Source organism: Pinus tabuliformis, chromosome 4_2, assembly GCF_031772625.1.
Source record: "Pinus tabuliformis cultivar Carrire ecotype Pingquan chromosome 4_2, CPIR1, whole genome shotgun sequence".
NCBI lineage: Eukaryota > Viridiplantae > Streptophyta > Pinopsida > Pinales > Pinaceae > Pinus > Pinus tabuliformis.
In genome coordinates this window covers 447060295-447084507 of record NC_142304.1, presented here as the reverse complement: position 1 = coordinate 447084507, position 24213 = coordinate 447060295, and the positions used below count along the sequence as shown (strand labels likewise).

General features: G+C 31.7%; 1 protein-coding gene across 2 annotated transcripts in view; it reads right to left on the bottom strand.

Moving 5' to 3' along the window:
- Positions 1-21234: 21234 nt before the first annotated feature.
- LOC149169891 (membrane-anchored ubiquitin-fold protein 3-like) overlaps positions 21235-24213 on the bottom strand; it is a 161354-nt gene continuing 158375 nt past the window's right edge. The window contains exon 3 of one of the 2 annotated variants that reach the window (XM_089428845.1): positions 21235-21802. In XM_089428845.1, coding sequence (XP_089284971.1) covers positions 21589-21802 — 214 coding nt within the window. In that variant the 3' untranslated portion in view covers positions 21235-21588. The remainder of the gene's footprint in view (positions 21803-24213) is intronic. The other variant, XM_089428846.1, reaches the window with a different exon arrangement.

The window sequence follows — 24213 nt, the reverse complement described above, 5'->3', positions numbered from 1 at the left end:
GTTTTAATATCCAAATGCATGAAGATCATTTATCTAACCAGACATGACATCTATAATAAAAGGCGACATGTGAGACAATATCACACTTCTTGATAGGGCTTGGATAATGACACTAATATTAAAGAGGTACACCTCAAAAGTTTTGTTTTCTTAACACAAGGAAAGAAAAGAAATATATGATTCGAAAATATATGATAATGAAAAATTGTGAGGTGTATATCAATAGATAATTTACAAAGGTGATGACCTCTACGTACACATGCTCCTTTAATAAAGGAGTCTTAAACTTCTCCATTATGAAACTGAATATAAAATAAATGATGATAAATGATTTCCTTTTAATAATTTGTTCAGAAAAATATATTGGTCTTTGACATCTTGATTTGTATGGAATATAGTGATTGGTTCACGTTCAAACCAATTTAGCTTTATATTTATAAGTATAAATTTTCGAAATGTGTTTTTCTAATTCTATTTTTTAATTGGTTAAAAATATTGAATTCACATTGTAATAATTTTTGGTGAGAAAATTGTTAAATTAAAATATATATATGAAATTTTCATTTACTCTTAGTAGAATTATTTTATAACTAGTTTATTAGAGATATTAAATACATATTATAATAGTATTAATACATAATTTACCTATTCAATATTTATTGTTTTCCATAATAAATATATAGATATCTTGTATGATTAAAGTTCAAAACATTTTTTTTTTTAGAAAGGAAGAGAAAAGACAAGCTACACAGGTCACTAAGACAACTATATATAGAAGTTATTTTTTTCTCCTATGTAAAAATGCATACATATCTCCAAGAGATTTACATGGATCAAAACTTTTTGTACAAATATCATGAAATTTGCAAATCTGTAAAGATTTATCGTAATAAATACAAATATGCAAATGGAGATCCACATATCAAAACCTTTATTGTTGTACAAATCTCATGAGACTTGTAAATTTGCATTAGATTTAGTTGTGATCATGGTATTTAGTCATTTTCATGGCTTAGTTGTATACATGGCTATAAGATTCAATATGTAATTGAATCAAAGAGACTTGACTCACTATTGTTTTATTTTTATTTTTTTAGCTAAGTTTGTAATTGTGCTACAATAATCCAACATTCCACGTTTATTTTAGCTCAACGTATAAGTAACAATCTGCATTTCCAGTCCAAAATTCAAGCACTGAGTCTAAGTATTTTAATTGTTTGGCTTCCTAGTGTAGCTTTTACACCTTTATTTTACAAATGTTAGTGTTAGCCTGAAAATTAAATGAGAAAAAAAATCTATGTAAAAATATTTATGGACAAATGTGTTGTGCATATGATTTGTCATATAATTGTATGGAATTTAATTTCAAATTAGAATTTGTGTTTCATAAGTATAATTTTTGTCCAAGTATTGTATAGGCTTTTGCATCATTTTAAATAATAATAGAGACAAGGTAATTTATTTTGAAACATTGTTTCTTTATCAAGGACCAAACCCATAATGTGATCTCAACTACTTTCACATAAAAGGAGGAATTCTAACTCTAATTTCATTTTATGTATTTAGAAACCTAATAAATAATGTGATTTCATCTCCATATGAATAAGAGGATAAATTCTAACTCTAGTTTCATTATGGTGTATAGAGTCTTAAATATAGGATAAGAAGAATTCTTACTACACAATGTTAACGACTCATTATGCATCGATATTCTCTAAATGTTTCTGGCATTTGATACATGGTATTCAAATATGGTCATATTTGTTAGAATCCAACAAAATAAGAATTATTAAAATTGTAGTTAATTTTATTCAAACATCAATATTAAATATTTGAATCTAAAAAGTAATCTAAAAACACAGTTTACAAATATTGGTAAAATTATTTATTTACATCATACCCAAAATCTACTCCACTAAGACATTCAAATAACAGCTCAATGGTTAAAAAGAAAAACCATGAAATCAAAGCAAATCATGGGAGAAGAAACCCTATAAACACACCTAAAGGGGAAAAAACCATCTTAAGATAATGAAAGGAAATTAAATTTTCTCATGCCAAGCATATGCTAAGTTGCCATTTTAGTGTATTTTTTGCATTTGCGAAGTTATAATATGACAAGAATCAATCATGTGATACAATGGACTCCATTTAAACATTAAACTAGTAGTCAAATAATTGAATATATATATATGGGCAAGTCGAATCATCATAGAAACCCTAATACATGAGCATAATATTAAAGACATTAACCGATTTACCTAGATCAACCTAGTCACTGCTCACCAATTGGAGGGACACTCTATTACCCAACAACTCAGAAACCTCATTGGCCAAAATTGCTGAGTAATTAGTAATGTTAAGGATAGATGCCTCTTGCAATATCACTTCTCAAAATTATTTTCTGTAAGACCATTTTGGAAGAGTTGTTTGTTACAAATATGCCTTTTGTTATGCTTAAGGGAAAAAAATTGTATTGTTCTATCCTTTGCTTCAAAACCATATGCTTAAAATTAGGTGAGAATTGTGCATGGCTTCTTCATGGCAAGTTACTAGAACAAGCATAAAAGATGGCAAAAGTCAGATTATGTGAAGAAAATTTGATGGATTATGTGCTAACATACTTTTGCAAATAGATTATTCTTTTTCTATAATGAATCTTGGCATATGTATGTGTAAGAATATGGTTGTAAGCTAAAACTAAAGGCATGGAACAACAGTGCATTAAAGGCATGGAGAGGTGAAGGGGAAGGGGTCTAAAAGGCTCCCAAAAGGTTGAAATATGTTTCATTTTAAATGCAAGGAATGCTTTTGACCATGCCTTTCCTACTACTCTAACTCTCGCATTTATAAAATCTATTAAATCACCTTTTGCATAATCAACCGCAACATCAAGATCACCATCTCACTAGAATGCATCCATAACTACATCCAATGGTAGAGACAAGAGTGAGCTAGGTGGAAAGTATAGGGACAAAGCAAGTTAGATCGAAGGCATCTAAGCCCACAATATCTATTTTACTTTGATAGCTTGTTCATGGACTAGTATGATGCCTGTACACAACTCTACATTTCCATGGTATGGCATCCATATGAATTGTGATGTGGCTATCACATGTAGCATCCATGTGTTGTCATGAGGTTCTTTGGCACGAACATGGGGAATTCTTCAAAGGTCAATATATTAACAAGTCCTGTACAATACTTCACAGTGAGAATTTGTGTTTAGTAATGATAGGACCCAATAACTCAAGTGTCTCTTTATTAAATATAAAAGAGGTGATTAACACTATAAACATAGTTACCGATCAAATGCGAAAATTACCTAGATCCCATTTTTTTGAGGTAGCAAAAAATCGCCCAATTTTGAAAAGTGGTGATTCAAAATACACATTTTTTAAGAGCATATTTATGGCACTTTAAATTTTCTTATGTATCAAGTATGAACATTTTTTTTTTGTTAGTGATTTTCATCTTGATTTTGAAAAATGTTGATGCAACATCAACATTTTTTGTTTAGAGGACTTATTATACATGCTGCAAGCATGGTATAACGCATTCAGTTTTTCCTTTGACTAAATATTAGTCTGTCTTTGACCAAAAATTTATGACGCTTATCCATAGTTTAACATTAGGAATTCAATTTTTATTATTATTGAAATTTATTTATTTGTAAGTTGAATGGTTGAGGTCTTATTATAGGTTATTTAGTAACTTCCATTTCTATTAGTTAATGTTTTTTTTTTCATTTCTATTTAACTTTCTGATTTTTTCTTTTTCTTTTTCTTTTTCTATTACTTCTATTTTTATGAAATATAATTTTTCCACTAATAAATTTAAATATAAACAATTATATGTATTAATAAAAATAAAACACACATACAGATATATGTATTTTAATATAAATAATATTATTTAATCATATTTCTTAATTTTGGGGTTGGCATTCAACAATATAATATTATATTAGTTGTTTTATTTTTGTGATGAAATATTTTTCTTGTTACTTTTTTGTTTCATTAAGCTATATTTAAACAGGCACTAGCTACTATGCCTTCCTTTGACTAGATATTAGTTTATCTTTGACCAAAAAATTATGGCACTTATCCCTAGTTTAACATTAGGAATTCAATTTTTATTATTATTTAAATTTATTTATTTGTAGGGTGATTGGTTGAGGTCTTAGTATGGGTTGTCTAGTAATTTCCATTTCTATTAGTTACTATTCCTTTATTTTTTTTTTTTTTGTAAGTGTAGGTAGTGCCTTTCTTTTCTATTTAAAATAACCAAAGACACCAGATACATCGTATTGGTGGCCTCAACCTGCCCCGGAGGGAAACCAGGTCTGTTGGCCACCTTAGTTTACTGTATGCATTCCAAAAACAAAATTTAACAAGTCTTTCCATCCTGGCTATGTGCACTATACAACTGAAACTACTTAGTAAGCTACTAACATGCATGAAATGGTAAAAGCAAAAAGATTCACTGAAACACTTAAGAAACCCGAAAGGATCATTCCTTTATGATAGCAGTATTCAGGTCTGTATCCATGGGAATATCCACTGGTTCGGCCTACCTTGGAGTTGTATGAGCCATCCGAGACAGTTGTTGATGCATTTCCTCCAGCTTGTTATTCTACCTGATCATGATAACTTGGAAATTTTTCATTTCTTTTTGCAGGTTTGGCACACCATTTGCAATTTCAGCCATTTCCTTCGCCACCTGCTCCAGGGCTTTTGCCAGAAGGCATTTTAACACCCAGTAGATATGAAGAGTATGCCTATACAGCGTCAACCTTCCTCGTGTATTCCCCAGATCACTGATCACTTCAGCCCACCCTTCTGCCTCGGAGTCAAATTGTTCCTCCATCACACTAGTCTCCATATCTTGAATAATTCGACGAATTTCTTCACTTGTGCCTTCCCTATAAGCTCTGGCAGCCTCCTCGACTGCTGTCAAAGTATATATTCTCCCTTTTCCCAGGTTTCTTGGAGCATTTGCTGGCAGTTTCTCTTGATTCCCCTATCTCAGGCGTCCTCTGCTTCCACGCCCTCTGCCACGACCCGGGCGCGCCATCCTGCTGTATACCTTATCTTGTTGACAATTTTCATTCACATAGATCATCTTTTGAGGTTTAGCGTCATTGTCTTTCTCCTCAGTTTTCTTTGTGGTTATTCCTCTTCTCCTGCTATAGTTTCCGCCATTTGTTTGGGTGTTACAATGCTTGTCATTTTCAGGATGCAAGAATTTAAGAAGGCCTTCAGTCATTTGGATCAATTTTTGGGCTAGGGACGAAATTTTCATATCCCTTTCCTCAGTCTCCCCCTGCACCTTTGCAGTGGGTTGATTGATACAGCCCCCCACTTTTCTTCTTGAACTATTCTCATGGCTACAATTCCCCCATTCATCAAGAAACCTTCCCTGATCCTGACCCAATGGACCCTCACAAAGCATTGCCGAGTGAAAAGCGGGTTCACACCAGTCCTTTTCTTCCTCAGAGGCTTCAAAAGTAATAAATTTATCCATTTTACCAATTATGACAGAGGAAAGGGTTGAAGGGGTCTCAGAGATAACATACCCGGAATCGTTAACCTCCTTGAAAGCTCCTTCCGTTTGTGCTTCACCCTGCTCCTCTTCCTCCCAGCTTAGTCTACCCTTCCTTCTAAACTTCACCATCTTCATAAAATACCACTCATCTGTCCCTCTCCCTCTTCCACTACCGCCGCCACTACTGCTCATCTCCTTCATTCCACCTCCCCCACTCCAGTTTTTTGAAAATTGCGCTGACATGCAACTCATTGTTCTGGCTGGAAGGACGACGTCATACGTATGGGTTAGTCCCGCTGTCCTGCCATGATCATAAACCCGTCTACCACCCTCACCTACTTTTTTCCACATCCCGATCGGGGGCCATCTGTCTCTATTATCTTTGAATTGTGTCTTCATGATTATCATGGTTTAGAATCATTCTTAGTTGCTCTAAATCTGAGTCCTCTGAATACATAGTCCATATGTTATCCAGTTTCCTTCCTTGTTCCTGGCCACCCCAGTTCGCAAGAAAATCCTCTGCTCTGTTGCCCTCTCTTCTAACATGCTTAATAATCATATATTCAAATCTTTTTATGATAATTTCCAGCTCCTGGATTAGACTCGCCATTCTCCAACTCTACATAAATTTATCCCATGACGTTCCATTATTAAGTTTTTTTATTACGTGTATGACCATTTGGGAGTCCCCTTCCACTTCCAGGTTATTGTATCTGTTTCTGATTGCTATCTTCAGTCCTTGATGTACTGCCATCAATTCAGCTTCATTGTTGCTCATGATGCCACCATTGTCTGAGTAAATCCATTTTGTTCTGCCTTGATCATCCCGAAAGAGACCTCCAATCCCTGCTGGGCCTGGATTTCCTTTGGATGCCCCATCGAAATTTAACTTTATGAATCCAGCCATGGGGCGAGAGAAGTGCATGGTGTTGTTATATCCAATCTTGGGTTCTTTCCACATCTGAGGAGCCACCATCCCTTGATGCAGGTTCAGCTTCCTTAAAATCTGATCTTCTTCCGGTGTCGTTTCCCAGTCTTCTACATTCCAAGTGTCTGCAAGTATGGTCTCACGAATATGACTCAATGTTTTCCCCCGGATTTGGTCTTTTGTCATTTCTTTGTTTTGGAAGATTCTTCTATTTCTTTCTTTCCAGATCATCCACATATTCATCCCTACTGTTAGACTCCAGGCTCTTCTTACCACTAGGCTAGTGAATTGTCCACCTCCCCAAACTTTAATTGTGTTTCTAATGCTCTGTTGATCTCTATGAGTCCTTCCAAAGAGTTTCCTAACCTCTTCCCATTGTTGCTGAGCTCCTTTACATGAGTTCAGGAGGTGTTTCTCTATTTCCTGTTCTTGCTTGCAAAGATTGCATCTTGGGGGGCCATGTATGCCTTGCTTTTGGAGTTGGTCCCAGGTTAGGATGTGACCTTTTCTTACCAGCCATAAGAAGCGAGCCACTTTTGGCCACCAGTTACTAGTCCATATTTGTTTCCAATGGACTGTCGTATCCTCTGGTTCTCTAGGAGTTAAGAGATGATATGCCTCTTTAATTGAGAAATTTCCTTTTACTGTGTAACCCCATCTCAATATGTCTGGTCCATGTCTTATAGGTATTCTCCTTGTTTGCATTCCTTTTGATATAAATCCCTTTGTTCTCCATCAACTTGATCCATCCATTCTTCTGGACTCTTCCAGCTTCTCCATACTTCCTCTTAGCTCCCTTCCTTCCAAAATTCCCTTACTAGATTCATTCCATTCTCAACTGCCTTTTGGCATATATCCCTTAAAGCTTGAAGTCCATTCAGTCTTTCTCTTTGCTGCCAGGATTCCTCCCAAAACTTGGTAGAGTTGTCATCCCTAATTTCCCAAAAATCATGTTTAATTATTATTTCTTTGTTCAGACTAGCTAGATTCCAAATTGTCGACCCTTTCAAGGTATCCCTTATTCTTAATATTTCCTTTGGTTTTTTTGGCATATTATATTTTTTTTTCCATATTATTTTCCATAGGTCGTTTCCTCCATTCATCCAGCGCCACCAAAGTTTAGCACCCATTGCCTGATTCAGAATATAAGGATCTCTGAGGCCTAATCCTCCCTCAGTCTTGCTTTTCACCAAATCCTTCCAGGATACTAAAGACCATTTTCTTTGATCCTTCAGTCCTCCCCAGATAATTTTTTTTAAAATCTCTACCATCTTTGCGCACGCTCCTTTAGGGGCTGCCATTGCCGATAGTTGGTATATTGGGATCGATTGAAGGACTAATTTAACTAAAACAATTCTGCCAGCAAAATTCAAAGTTCTGAAAGACCAGTTGGCTAGTTTTCTAGTAATTTTCTCAATGGTTTGTTGCCAATTCGATAGCCTTAGAGGATTCAGGGCTAACGGCGTTCCTAGATATCTAGTTGGGAGTTCTCTTGATCGAAATCCCAAAGTTCTTGTTAAAAAAAATTTAATATTTCCAGCAGTGTTGAAAAAATAAGTGCAAGACTTGTCATTGTTAATTTGTGTGCCTGAAGCTGTCATAAAAAGTTCAAGAATTTCTTTAATTCTGCGGGCTTCTCTGAGGGACATAATACATAACAACATAATGTCATCTACGAATTGCTGGTGGGTAATAGGAAGGTTGTTACCCCATATTTGGATTCCTTTTAGCTTTCTTTCTCTTACTTATTTTCTGATGTACCTTCCTAGGCCTTCTACAGCTATAATGAACAGGAAAGGGGACAATGGATCGCCCTGTCAGAGTCCTCTGGACGCTTTAAAGGGTTGGGAAGGAGTTCCATTCACAAGGATGGAGAAATTGGCTGAGGAGATCATAGTAGAGATCCATTCAATCCATCTATTGCAGAAACCAAAGGCCCTTAGAACTTCTTTCAAATAATTCCAATTTAGACGGTCATAGGCTTTAGAGAGGTCAAGTTTAATCATCATACATGCTTCCTTTTTGACTTTCAAATAATGCACTACTTCTTGGGAGACCACCAGTCCATCTAGGATTTGTCGGCCTTCAACGAAACCTGTTTTTTCCAAGGAAATAATGCTAGATAAAATAGGTTTAAGTCTTTTTTCCATTAAAGTAGCTATTATCTTATATATAACATTACAAAGGGAAATGGGTCTAAAGCCCTGGGGAGTTTCAGACTTAGTTTCTTTAGGAATCAGAGATAAGAGGGTAGAGTTTAAACATGTACTTACCTTCTGGTTTCTTCTTGATTCTTCCACCACTTACAGTATGTCTTGGACCAAGAAATCCCATCCTACTTGATAGAATTCCGCTGTGAATCCGTGAGGACCAGGGGCTTTATTTTTTTCATTCCTTTTACTACCTCTTATACTTCTTCTAAGGTGGTTGCCCTCATCAGAGCTAGGTTTTGGTCTCTAGTGACCCTACTTGGGATCTCTTTACAGATTCTTTCAGTAGCTTCTCCACGATATACATTGGGTTCCGTGAGGAGATCTTTGAAATGATCCACCAAGACTTGTTCTATTTCCTCATGTTGTGTAACTCGTGTCCCTGCTTCGTCCTTTATAGAAAAGATTCTATTTCTCTGCCTTCTCTGGACCATGGCTTGGTGGAAGAACTTTGTATTCCTCTCCCCTTCTCTTAACCAATTTACTCTCGATTTCTACCTCCACAATATCTCTTCTTGTTTCCGCCTTTCTTCCATTTGTCCTATCAAGATCCCTTCCTCTCTGGCTAGGTCAACACTTCTTCCTGCCGTAATGATTTCTTGTTGGATTTGCTTCGTCTTCTATTCTAGGAGTTGTTGATCTTTGAGTATGTGTCTGAATTCCTCTTTATTCCATTTCTTAATGTTTCCTTTTAGTTCTTTTAGTTTCAACTGAAATGTATGCATTTTGTTTCTTCCTTTCTGTCGACTTTGCTTCCACCATTCTTCTACTTTCTTCATGAAATTTTTATCCCTAAGCCAGAAGGCTTCGAACCTAAAGGGTTTTCTCTTGGGACTGGCTTTAATATCAAGTTCTGCTTTGATCGACCAGTGGTCTGATCCCATTCCAGGAAGAATCGTTGCTTCAATGAAGATATCCCAATTTATAATCTATTCTAACATTAAGAATCTATCTAGTCTGGAAGCAATCTGGTGTCTACCTCCCCTTCTGTTGTTCCATGTATAGATCTCGTTTGTTGTTTGTATGTCTACTAGCCTTTGATCTGCTATCCAATCTCCGAAGGCTTCCATGTCTGCCTCTGTTCTTCTGAGTCCACCCTTTTTTTCCTTTATTGATTTTATCATATTGAAATCTCCTCCCACTATCCAAGGAGAGGTTGGATGCAAGGACCGCATAACTGCCAGGTTCTGAAGGAAAAACCTGTGATCCTTCTATATATGGGGTCCATATACATTGGATAAGAGGATCCTTTCTTGAGAACCTATAATTCTAAATCTTCCTGTGAGGATCCAAGGTATACTGATCCAGTCTTCAAACTAGACTTCCTCTAGGTTCCAGAGGATTGCTACTCCTCCTACACTGCCTGCCGCATCTTGACCAATGATCTCATAATGCGGCTTGAAATTTCTCATCACTTCTTTTAGTTTTATTTCTCGTAATTTTGTTTCTTGGATTAGCATTATATTTGGTTTATCTCTTTTGAGTCTCTCTTTCAGATATCTCTGTTTTCCTTTACTGTTCAGCCCTCTGATATTCCAGGTTGTGATGATCATTTCAAGAGTTTGAGGGGTTGTTGGAAAACCTCTAACAATGGCACAACTCTTCCTGAATTCACCAACATGTCTCCCACCATTTGGATTGTCTCACTCATGGGTCTCCTTCCTCTTTTCCTTCCTCCCTTCCCTATGGTTCTTGTTTCTGTGTTTTGATTTCCTTGTGTTCCAAGTTGCTCTGGTTGCTTTGCTAACATTGTCCCTCGTTTTTCTTTGTATTTTTGGAACATATCTTTATAGAGTTGTTTCTGGTCATCTGGTATGAACCATTCATCCAGATGCTTCCATTCCTGTAAAAGTTTCCTCATGACCTGTTCCTCTTCTCCTTCTTGTTCCTGTTGAGGATCTATTTCCATTTGAATCTGTTCTTGAACCCAGTCTCCCCTCTCCTTCTCTTTTTCTAATTCCATACTATTTGGCTCTTTATTTTCCTTTTTGTTTTCTTTCTGGATTTCCCCTATTTCATCTTCCCCTTCTTCACTTTCCGCTTCCATTTCTAATTCACGAAGAACCTCAAACTGGTTCTGGCTTTTCTGAGTGCTTTCTAGGTGAGAGGGGTTTAGTTTGGTTTTTCCTTTTTGGGGTCATCTTCTTCTTAGTACTTCTGTGAACCCTCCCCTGTTTCCTTCGTTAGTCCTCCTCTCCTATTCCATACTTCTCTTTCTATCTCCCTGATCTATTGGTGTATCAACTTCATTCATCGAGCAACATTTGAACAAATGGCCATACTCATGGCATCGTCTACATCTGAAAGGAATGTGTTCGTAATCAACTGGCTGTTGCCAGACCTTGTCATGATATTCTATTTCAACATGATCCAGTAGCGGTTCTGTGATATTCATGTAGACACAAATTCTGGCATAAGATGTATATCTGCCTCTCTTGGTGGTTTCTTCTACCTTCACAAAGGTCTCGATTAGGTTCCCAATTCCTTCTAAAATATCTGGATCCCAGAACTCTATCGGGAACCCAAATAGTCTAACCCAAACTGGTGCTACTAGCATTTTTTCTTTTTCCGGATTATAGCATTCTTCCCATTGCCTCATGAAGAGCCCTGCATTGTTGAAGAAGTATGGACCCTCTTCAAAGATCCTCTCGTAATCCTCCAAGTATGCAAATATTACTGTGAAAAAACCTTTTGCCCCCAACTTAAGATCTATATGCCCTTTGGGCTTCCACCTCTATTGTATCCACTTCGTCAAATCTTTCTCAGACGGCCATGTTCCTACAAACTTGTAGATGAGTGCATGGTCTTTCATATATCCCCTGTACTCCTCCAGTTTATTATTTGGAACAACAAACCTGGGTTTTTTTGTTGCCCGTGGTAGACATTTGTTCCCTGCCTTAGCTTGCCATACCACTCCCATTACCAGTGCGTCCTTGCTATGATTCCCAGATCCGTTGTTTGCTCCATTTTGGCTTGATTCCCTTGCGGTAATCGCCTTGTAGGAGGGGGTCTCTCCCCCCTTGCTCACATCAGTCATTTTCCTCCGAGACTATCCTGTTCTTGTATCCTTCTTCCCTTAGTTAATCTGTCATTATATTGTTGTGATTCAGCAGGTGGATACGAGATCCCCTGCACCCTGACTAGGAGCAGGTCCACTCGGGGTCGTCTGATCCAAAACCCTAACCCTAATCTCCCATCACCTTTCTCCACTATTCCTTTGTTTTTAGTTCTATTTAACTTTTTGAATTTTTTCTATTATTTTTATTCTCATGAATTATAATTTTTTTCACAATATTTTCATTTTAAAATAACTTATTATTATATTAAAAACATATTTTAATAAATTTAATTATAAACACTTATATATACTAATAATAATAAAAACACTCGCATATATGTGTATATTAATATAAACAATATTAAACTATATTTCTTAATTTTTGGTGATGGCATCCAATAATAAAATATTTTATTAGTTGTTTTATTTTTGTGATGGAATTTTTGTCTTTGTTATTTTTTTATTTAATTAAGCTATATTTAAGCTAAGAAACTACTTTGTAACCCTTGTTTTTTTTAAATATTGTTGATTTTCATATTGCTAAACATTTAAAAAAAACATGACAAAAAAATTCAAATATAAAAAAAATAAAAAGAAAAAAAACCATAAAAATGTAAAAAAAAATTAAACAAAATTAACTTGTAAAGATAAAAAATAAAAAAACAAAACAAAACAAAAATAAAAAATGAAAACATTTCTTAAAAACATATAATATAAGGAAAAAAAAATTAAAAAGATTAACAAAAAAGAATCCAAAACAATTTCTTTTTTAGTTAAAAAACCAAAAAAACAAAAACAAAACAAAACAAAACATTTCCTTGCCCACTGGCCCTAGGGCAGCAAGGGTCGATTCCCGAAATGAGCCCCTACCACCCCTAAGCCTTTTTTTTCTATTTTTTTAATTTATTTTTTTTTAATTTAAACTTTTTATTTTTTTAATTATGCTTTTTAAAATTTTGTTTTTTAATTTTAATTTTGTAAGTTTTTTATGTATTTTTCTTCAATTATTTGGTTTTTATTTTATTTTATTTTTTAACTTAAAAAAATAAAAATAAATAAATATATATATATATATATATATATATGTGTGTGTGTGTGTGTGTTTTTGATTTATTTCTTGGTTGATTTTTATTTTCTTTCTTAAATTATGTGTATTTTGGAGGTATTTTCCATATATATATATGTTAGTTAATTTTGATTTTTTCTACATTTTATAGTGTTTTTTGTCATGTTTTTTATTTTTTATTTTTTATTTTTTGTATTTTTTTTATTGTTTTGAACTTTTTTCAATATTTGAATTTTTGTTTTCTTTTGTATTGTTTTTTGTGTTTTTTTAATTGTTTTTATTTTTTTTCAATATTTGAATTTTTTTTTTATTATTTTGTGTTTTTTATAATTGTTTTTTTTTTATATTTCAATTTTAGTTTTCTTTTGTATTTTTCATTTTTATTTATTTATTATTTTGTTTTTATTTTTGCAGGGTCTGTGTCGATGCTCGTGTAGCAACCCAATCTCATTTTGTGCAATTTGATAGTTTATTTTAAAAAATTTGTTATAATGAATCGAGCCTGCCCCCACAATGTGTCAATTTCATGGTTGGTCTTTACGTTTCATTACAATAAGTAGAGTTCACCTACACTGTGTGTCAATTTGATGGTTGATTTTTAAATTTTTGTTGCAATGTATCAAGTTGTCTTATGCTAAGATTATAAAAGCGCTATACATTTAGCATTTAAAAAATAAATTACTCTTGGTATAATAACTCTTTCATTCATGTGTTCATTTAAAAAAAAAATAGTCATAAAAATTTTCCATAACGTAATGCTTGAAATATTTTGAAAACTTAAGGTTTTTTTGTAGCCATAATCTTTGTGTTAATTCCATGGTTGAAAAATTGTCAAGATTTTAATGTTTTTCTAAGTCATGATATTGTATCTTTAATCTTTTAGTTGAAAACAGTTATAAGTCTTTTTCTTTGGCACTATGCCTAAAAATTGTTGGAATTTTAAGGTTTTTCAAAGACGTGATATATTAAATTTAATGTCATGCCTAAAAATCGTTGGAATTTTAAGGCTTTTCAAAGACGTGATATTTTGTCTTTAATGGCATGCTTGAAAATCGTTGGAAAGTTAAAGATTTTCGGAGTCATAATATTTTATCTTTAACGTCATTATTAAAAAAAATTGAAAATTTACCCTAAGAAAAAAAAAAGGACGTTATTCCAGCATCAATCGTTTTCAAGTTTTCTTTTGCACAAAAATAAAATGTTATTCCAACATCAAACACTTTTCGTTTTTAGCCTGTTTTTCATGTTTTTCGGGGATTTTTGGGCTAGAGTTCTCGTTTTGAGGTAATAGTTCTCGTTTGATTGGTAACTATGTTTCTATTTATATTTGTCAAGAGTGAAAACAACATTTTGATCTTGAGCTCAAATGTAAATATTGTTGACCAAATAAACTATCATTGATTTTCTATATATCTCTCTCTCAACTTGCCTACAATCCATCAATTTCTTTCTGTAAACTTAGTTTCTAAACCGTAATAAACCATATATCTCACAAACCATGTTATCAATATCATATCTCTATATAAAACGATTAGCCAACAACTTGCATGCAAATGAAAAATATCTCTCTACCTAAACATAAAGAATGCCCATAAGTAATTATTTAGAAACACTTTAAAAATAACACAAATAAATATTTTTCTAAAACATCTCCAAAAAACTAGCACAATAATGGTTTGCAAAATACAAAATGGCTAAAAGAGAATCACTAAAAACTTTGTTTCACATCATTATGATGCCCAGAAATAGACCAAGAAAACTTAAGGTTTTTTTGTAGCCATAATCTTTGTGTTAATTCCATGGTTGAAAAATTGTCAAGATTTTAATGTTTTTCTAAGTCATGATATTGTATCTTTAATCTTATAGTTGAAAACAGTTATAAGTCTTTTTCTTTGGCACTATGCCTAAAAATTGTTGGAATTTTAAGGTTTTTCAAAGACGTGATATATTAAATTTAATGTCATGCCTAAAAATCGTTGGAATTTTAAGGCTTTTCAAAGATGTGATATTTTGTCTTTAATGGCATGCTTGAAAATCGTTGGAAAGTTAAAGATTTTCGGAGCCATAATATTTTATCTTTAACGTCATTATTAAAAAAAATTGAAAATTTACCCTAAGAAAAAAAAAAAAAAAAAAGGACGTTATTCCAGCGTCAATCATTTTCAAGTTTTCTTTTGCACAAAAATAAAATGTTATTCCAACATCAAACACTTTTCGTTTTTAGCCTGTTTTTCATGTTTTTCGGGGATTTTTGGGCTAGAGTTCTCGTTTTGAGGTAATAGTTCTCGTTTGATTGGTAACTATGTTTCTATTTATATTTGTCAAGAGTGAAAACAACATTTTGATCTTGAGCTCAAATGTAAATATTGTTGACCAAATAAACTATCATTGATTTTCTATATATATATATCTCTCTCAACTTGCCTACAATCCATCAATTTCTTTCTATAAACTTAGTTTCTAAACCGTAATAAACCATATATCTCACAAACCATGTTATCAATATCATATCTCTATATAAAACGATTAGCCAACAACTTGCATGCAAATGAAAAATATCTCTCTCTATATAAACATAAAGAATGCCCATAAAGAATGCCCATAAGTAATTATTTAGAAACACATTAAAAATAACACAAATAAATATTTTTCTAAAACATCTCCAAAAAACTAGCACAATAATGGTTTGCAAAATACAAAATGGCTAAAAGAGAATCACTAAAAACTTTGTTTCACATCATTATGATGCCCAGAAATAGACCAAGAAAACTTAAGGTTTTTTTGTAGCCATAATCTTTGTGTTAATTCCATGGTTGAAAAATTGTCAAGATTTTAATGTTTTTCTAAGTCATGATATTGTATCTTTAATCTTATAGTTGAAAACAGTTATAAGTCTTTTTCTTTGGCACTATGCCTAAAAATTGTTGGAATTTTAAGGTTTTTCAAAGACGTGATATATTAAATTTAATGTCATGCCTAAAAATCGTTGGAATTTTAAGGCTTTTCAAAGACGTGATATTTTGTCTTTAATGGCATGCTTGAAAATCGTTGGAAAGTTAAAGATTTTCGGAGCCATAATATTTTATCTTTAACGTCATTATTAAAAAAAATTGAAAATTTACCCTAAGAAAAAAAAAAAAATGACGTTATTCCAGCATCAATCGTTTTCAAGTTTTCTTTTGCACAAAAATAAAATGTTATTCCAACATCAAACACTTTTCGTTTTTAGCCTGTTTTTCATGTTTTTCGGGGATTTTTGGGTTACAGTTCTCGTTTTGAGGTAATAGTTCTCGTTTGATTGGTAACTATGTTTCTATTTATATTTGTCAAGAGTGAAAACAACATTTTGATCTTGAGCTCAAATGTAAATATTGTTGACCAAATAAACTATCATTGATTTTCTTTATATATATCTCTCTCAACTTACCTACAATCCATCAATTTCTTTCTATAAACTTAGTTTCTAAACCGTAATAAACCATATATCTCACAAACCATGTTATCAATATCATATCTCTATATAAAACAATTAGCCAACAACTTGCATGCAAATGAAAACTATCTCTATATAAACATAAAGAATGCCCATAAATAATAAGTAATTATTTAGAAACACTTTAAAAATAACACAAATAAATATTTTTCTAAAACATCTCCAAAAAACTAGCACAATAATGGTGTGCAAAATACAAAATCGCTAAAAGAGAATCACTAAAAACTTTGTTTCACATCATTATGATGCCCAGAAATAGACCAAGAAAACACTTCCTATATTAAGATTTCAAATTTATTAAACATAAAACATAAACCACAACTAAAAAGAATATGAAAAAGGTCTAATTACAATAAACATCAGCAACTAAAAAGAATATGAAAAAGGTCTAATTACAATAAACATCAGCAATTTATTGAAACAATGACCAACTATGAAACAATATCAACCATTAGAACGTTTTGATTTTGCTTCACCCAAGTAGGTGATTCTTCTCCAACATGAGGATTTTGGAAATGAAAAATCCTCTCTGGGTTATTCTGCAATTTTATAATCTGGAATTGGTGCCGGTAATTGTTTTTGTCACCTTGTCATTACATCGTAATATCACAACTCTATTCAATGATGGCAATCCATAAACATAGTTTTAAAGCGAAAAGTATACCCTATTTTGCATAGGGTTACTTAAATATGATAAAATAACATTTCAGATTAGATGTGTATAGTGTTCTGTAATCAATAGAATTTATTGGATATAAAATGATTGCTCCCACTTGCCTTTTTTTTTGGGTAAAGGTTCATATCAAACATATTTTTTTATATAAATTTAAAATTAAGTTAATATAGGTATTTTCATAAAATAAAAATAAATAAATAATAAATTTATGTATATTTTTTAGACATCATCTTAATTAGTAGTTTATATATATATATATATATATATATATATATAATCATTATATTTATATAGTTTTTAAATACAATTCAAGTATATATGAATAATAGTGTAATTATATAAATTAAATGGTTAGTAAATGCCAATAGATATCAATTATAGTAGGCATCAAAACACTTAATCTATGATACATCTCATGTAATTAAACTAAAAATAATAATAATAAAAATTAACTAAATTATAAATTTATTATTACTAATATTAATTATAAAAATAATAATAATAATGTGAATTAAACATCTATACATTTAAAAACGCATGTAAAAGAAAAACAAGTAAAGTAACAATAAGTAATAAGAGTTCAATGATTCTTAACTTGTAATGGGTTGCCCCAAATATGATAGCTCAACATCATGTTTCTGGCAACATGAATCCAAATGTCACAAGAGAATATTATAGATATAACTAAACAATTCCTTGGATGATGAATTGGACAATTTAAATGTTTTGCATTCAAATATTTTAAAAGGTAATGAAATAATGCGAAAACATGCAAACAATCTTGAGATAATATAAGTTGTATAATCACCCTAAAATTAGGAGAAAGTTTATGAGGGAACATTGAGGGAGTGGAGGGCTCAACTACTAGAAACCCTAGCTACCTTTCCCTCTAGTACGCGTTGTCGCCTTTATCCTCTCTGGTTTGCGTTCTCTGAACTACTCATTTCCTATTTGTTGATGTGTTTTTCTTTGTTGAGAGTGTGGCTAGTTTTTGGAGGTTCGTGGTGGTTATGCTATCATTGGTTACTAGTTTCTCCGTTGTTGGTGTTTCCTCCCTTGTTGGTGCTCTTGTCAGCCATTGTCGCATGCTTGGATGTTGAATTCATGGTTGTTCTTGTGCTCCGCTACCTAGGTAATCTTCTATTACCTCAAATTCATCTACAGGTTTCTATCATTGATATAACGTTGTAGTTTCTCTAGTCAGGCACAGATTTTTTGTGCCTAATGCTCAAATTTTCCGTGGTCGTGAGGTGTATTTCCTAAATGTGTTTAGCGTATACAAAATGTAATTTTGTTCCTTATTTTGGATGAATAAAATTATAGGTCTTTTTCTCCAAAAAAAAAAGTAATAAGAGTTCAATGCCATAAATAAAACCCAGATGGAAATGGATAATTCCATAAATAAAATTCATGGAATGTGACATACATGGCATTTTTTTCAATTAAATTGGAAAATATAAAAAGCATACCTACCTTTGAAGTAAATCTCAACCCTTTATCCCTTACTATTATTAAAAATATTCTATGAATAATATGTGAAAGTTTAATCTCTATAATCCACCTAATAATTATTGCTAATTAAATTAAAAATCTATTCCAAAATAAACTTCCTAATTATTAAGTACAAACAAATTTTTTATTTTATTTTTCAAAATCTTAGTAAAATAATATCATTTTTACTATATATAAAATTATCTCATATATAATTTGTTATAACATATATAATTATCATTATTCTATACTTATGGGTAATGTTATATAACATATCATTATTTTATATGGTGTATTAGTAATGGAAATTAGTTTAAAAACGTGGAGTGTATGAAATTTGTAAATGTGTATTAAAAATAAATTTTATTGTATGGATTCATTATTATTTTTTATCATTTATAAAAAATTTAAGAAAAAAAAAAAAAAAAAATTATAAAAGAAATAAAAATGAATTATTAACATTTAAAAAAAAAAAATACACATTAAGAATCTCAATAATAAAATTAGATTTCCATGGATAAGAATCTTATTCCATGTTTTTTCAAATCTATGTGTTTAGCTTATAATAATAATAATAATAATAAATTAAATTATAATGTAGTTAGTTTTGTGATTTTTTTATTTTTACTAATGTGAAATGTATTATGAAGTGTGTGCTTTACCAACTATTAAATTTATATGGCTGCACTAATTTAGAAATAAATAAAACAGTTTTGAATCTTTATTACAGGTTATTTATATTTTTTCATTGTAATAATATAATGATTTGACTAAATATTCCTGCATATTTATTCTCATGTAAAATTCACTACATACAAATAAACATTAACATTATTATTTCAATAAATAAATAAAAAACAAATCTATTATATTAATTAATAATTTAATAAACTAGTGTAAATATCACATTTCTCAAATGGAATATTATAATTTATTTAAACATCTTTATAATCATCAATCCATAAACTAGTATATATTAATCCTATTCTAATTATTCACAATTATTATAATCATCAATAAACACCTACATATTAATCCTACCCCAATTATTATAAAACTTCGACTTCACATAACTCAAAAATCTTTTTTTCCTTACACTCAAAAATGAAATAATTAGTAAAGGTTTCTATTGCATTACATAGAGGATACTCCACATAACTCAAAGCCCTTCTTTTCTTATACTCAAAATTGAAATAATTAGTAAAGGTTTGTATTGTATTATATAGAAGAGACTTGACGATAATATAGACAATGTCAAACCAAATATAAAAAAAATATCCAACAAAATTTGTTCAAGTGAAAGTAAAATTCAAACAAAATTTGTTTAAGTGAAAGTAAAAATTGGAAAATGGTTGTAATTGGTAAATATCAAGATCACCAAAATTATTGGGTTTTTCTTTTTACTTTGATCTCAATTATAAAGTATAGTAATTATTAGTTTTTTCTTGAAATTATAAAATAAAATAAATGATTATTAGTTTCTCAAATAAAATGATTATTATCTTAATTTAATTATTAGTTTTTTTCTTGAAATTATAAAATAAAATAAATGATTATTAGTTTCTCAAATAAAATGATTATTATCTTAATTCTTTGGATCATTTGTATGTATGGTAGTACTATTAATTAATATATTTTAATATATATATATATATATATATATATATATATAGTTTTATTTTTTTCTGGGTGAAAAAGATTCATTAATTTTAATAATTCTTTATACAAAATATTACTTAATAATTTTTTATACAAAATATTACTTTTATAAAAAGTGTTTTTATGGTTAATTTATTTAAAATTATTATTTTGAAATTTTTGAATTTTTTTTATTTTAAATTGTTTAATTTTCTATTCATTATAATTAAATTCTTCATTTAATTTGATCAACATTTGTATTAAATTAAGTTACGCAAATTATTTATAGTTTTTTGGTTTTTATTCATCAATTAATTTTGACAAAACATAAACATAATACTAAGACAGGAGGCTCTACTTTGTAGCAATTACTCCTGTTTGATGGAATTTCATAAAACCAGCCTAGATCCATTTAACTCAGGATCTCACATAAGCAGAGATAGATCAAATCCCTTGAAATGCAAACATTTCCCCAAATTATTAAATCCAAAATTACTAAATCTAATAATATTAATATATTAATATTAATGTTATATTTAATAATAATAATAATTATTATTATTATTATTGTATTTAATGATGTTTTCTACATGGCATGATAACAAAATTTATAACAGAATTACATCAAATTAATATTTTCCAATATTTCCACTGACTTGGAAATATTTATGTAAAAGATTTTAATATATCCATATGATATGTTTTGTTTATTTTCATTTTTGTTTTGCGTGGAGATTTTTTTTTTTTTAATATTTACACATCACTCATACTGGGTTGTACGAGATTTTTTTTTTTTAATATTTACACATCACTCATACTGGGTTGTACGAGCATCATACTGGGTTGTACAATGCACCTCTACACTCAAAATTTTAAAATAATTTCATAATTTTTTTATTTTATTTTTTTTAAATTTAACTTCAAAAACATAGTCCAAACTAATGGATTGTATGCTTTCATGGAAAAGGAATCCCTCAGCAGATCCAAGTTATTAATAAATATCTGGTACAAAATCGATATAAAAGGCTATGAAATCCAGATAAATTTCCAGTTCTAATAGATTTCAACAAACCAATTGTGGCGCAACATGAAACCTGTTCATACGCCAAAGCTTGCTTTTAACAAAAGGTCTCCTAAATTTCCAGTCATCGCCAAGTTTTTCCCATTGAATCGTGTATTAAAATTCTTATGTTCACAATATTAATATGATTTCATATATTTTCCAAGCAAAGGAATACACAGCTCTCATTTCCAACCAAAGCCCAGATGCAAACAAGTTGGTGTAAGTCATATCACTTTGTTGACAGCAGAGCTGCAAATTCTTTCCTGTTTCCCAACAATCGATGATGCTATAATGTATACCATTCCCAAATTAAAACAATTCAGTGTGACTTACAGATTCTTATATTTATCATTTAACAAGGATGACCTACAAACATTACTGGGAAACACCATGCCTGGAATCTTGTAGACTAATCTAATCAACGGAGATTTTCAGGTCCTCTATCTCCAGCCATTGAAGTTGCCACACCCACACAGCTGTAAAGGACTTTGGAAACTACTGGAGCTTGTACAGAAACAAACATGCATCGGCATATGCAATATAAATTTCCTGGATCAAAACAAACGCTACGATGAAACTTTATAGAATTGTGCATCTGCATCTGCTTTCCTTGTGAGGATCTGCAAGCTTCTCTGTTTAAGATAAACATAAGAACCAATCAGCATCAAACTAAACAAACAGTGCAGTTTACATAAAGCTTGGTGATAAAAGCCACTAAATTTTCCCATCTAGCCAGACGATAAAATATCTTCAAAATCTTTAATGCATTCAAAATACTGTGTTCTGATTTGATGAGACAAATGTTACTGCTTAGAATTCCCCAAGATTATTTAAATTTTAAAAAACAACGAAGGGGACTGCATACACTATTTGGGTTAGTTTACAGTTTCTGTTACATTTCACATAAGCTTCCTTTTATGTATTGTATTGCAGCAGATGTGCTAGGATATGTCCTTAAAACAGTCTAGGGCAATCTTTTCCTAGATGGACTGTTAATGTTCATTTTCTTCATGATTCTGCTCTTGCCCCATAACTCACTCAGTCAAAGCTTTGTTTATGAAACTGTCTGGTGTCTGGACATTGCTGCTGGAGCAATATTAGAACCAGTGATGAAGAAGACGGAAGATCTTATTATTATGCAAGAATATTTCCAAACTGGCTTGTCAAACAGTGGAAGATTATTCATCAAAGTTAGATCATAAGATTTTTGGAAATGCTTTTTAGAATCCATGTGTCTCTAAAAACCCGTCGTATTTGGTTTCGTATGACGTTGAGATGGTTTACCCAACATAAAACGTTGGTGAGTCAAATCACTATTACAGATAAGAGTTTTAGCAGCAAGAAATGTTCTGTTCTTCTTGCCTCTTTCCATCGTATTCAGGGTATATGAAGTTCAGAACATTGTTGAAAACCAGGATCGGCAAAATATTGGCGAGGGTCTGGAAAACAACTTCTTGACAACATCAGTGCAAGAATCAGCAAACCACAGCAAGTATGAAAAACAGGTAATATAAATTCATTTTTTTCAAATTTTAAACGTATAAACAGACAACCACATCAAACAATTACATTGGCACATGAATGTGGAAAAAACGTCAATATATATGATCTAGTCAATGCCAAATAAAAAATTCATACATCAAAATTGATATAGTTGTCCAATCAAGGATGCCACAGTGGGCAGCAAATACGAAATGGCATCAAATATCTAAATGTCTCTCATCAACATGAGTTATCCATAATGACAAATCTAACAGTTAGCTCATTTGCCACTAGGGCCCACATCATCTGTATGACACCTATGTTGCACGAAACTTCTAAGAATTCTTAAAAAAACCTGGCGTTTCGGGATGTACCGTACCCAAAACTCCAAAACTCAGCCGAAACTTGACCAAAACTCGAGCATCACGTACTCTATGAGAGTTAATATAGACTTGGTTTTCCTTCTAAATTGTCATCTATGGATCTTATTGTCATCTATGGATCTTATTCCCCTTTTCTTGCAAGATAATGTGTTATTTACTTATTTATAAATTTCTTTTTATATGTATAAACATATATGATGTTTTTGTCGATGTTTCGACCGGCATTTCCATTTTTGGGAGGTTACCTTTCTAGACGTACCCGTTTCAGAAACTCTGAAACGTTACAGCACTCCATGCAACTTACTCTGACACCGATTGGTGGGTGCTGATGCTGCACATCACCCTCCGTGATGTCAAAGGGATCCTCAGCCCCCTTGTTCTCTGCCCCACTCCGACCCCCTCTACTTGCTACTGCTGCTCTAATCACGCAGGTGCCGCCTCAATAATGTGCACCTCATACTCCACCCTCCACTAAAACAATATGCTAATAATTTAATATTGTCCAAGGTAATGAAGTCCACATTAAGTGTTTTTTCTAGCTGCCTCACTCACAATAAGAGATTGTAATGGACATATATCAAATCATTAAGATGTGGGAAATCCAAGTCGTAAGCGCGTCATAATAAATTTGAAAGTCTCAAGGGTCATCAATTTGTTGACCGGTCACAGAGTATAATAATTGTAATTGTTTAGTTGAGGTTCTAACATGTTGTGCTTCTTTGAACATATTTTCTCGAACACACTCCAATTTTACCAAGTACCCTAATGGAAAATCCCATATATTTGGTGCTCTTGCACCATAATTAAGAAGGCTGAAATTACATTTCATTATAATGGAAAACAGGAAATAAAAGAAACATAATTCAACTTTCAAATAAAAAACAAATGAAATTCCCAATTATAATGGCTTATGTGGCATTAAAAATACAACTTTCATTATTAGCATCGACAAAGCCAGAGAATCCACTAGCTTCCCAATACATCTTCATCTTGCAATTAATTGTTTTGCAAGCATCGGCATCAGGTACCATTCTCCAGAGACATGGCAGGATCCCTTCCATCACATCACCATCAAAATCAAAGTTACATATGTAAGCATAGGCGGAGTTGAAGTGTTGCTGCATGAATGCACCAATGGAGCATCTTGATTTATTGACTATCAATCAAATCCCAAATAA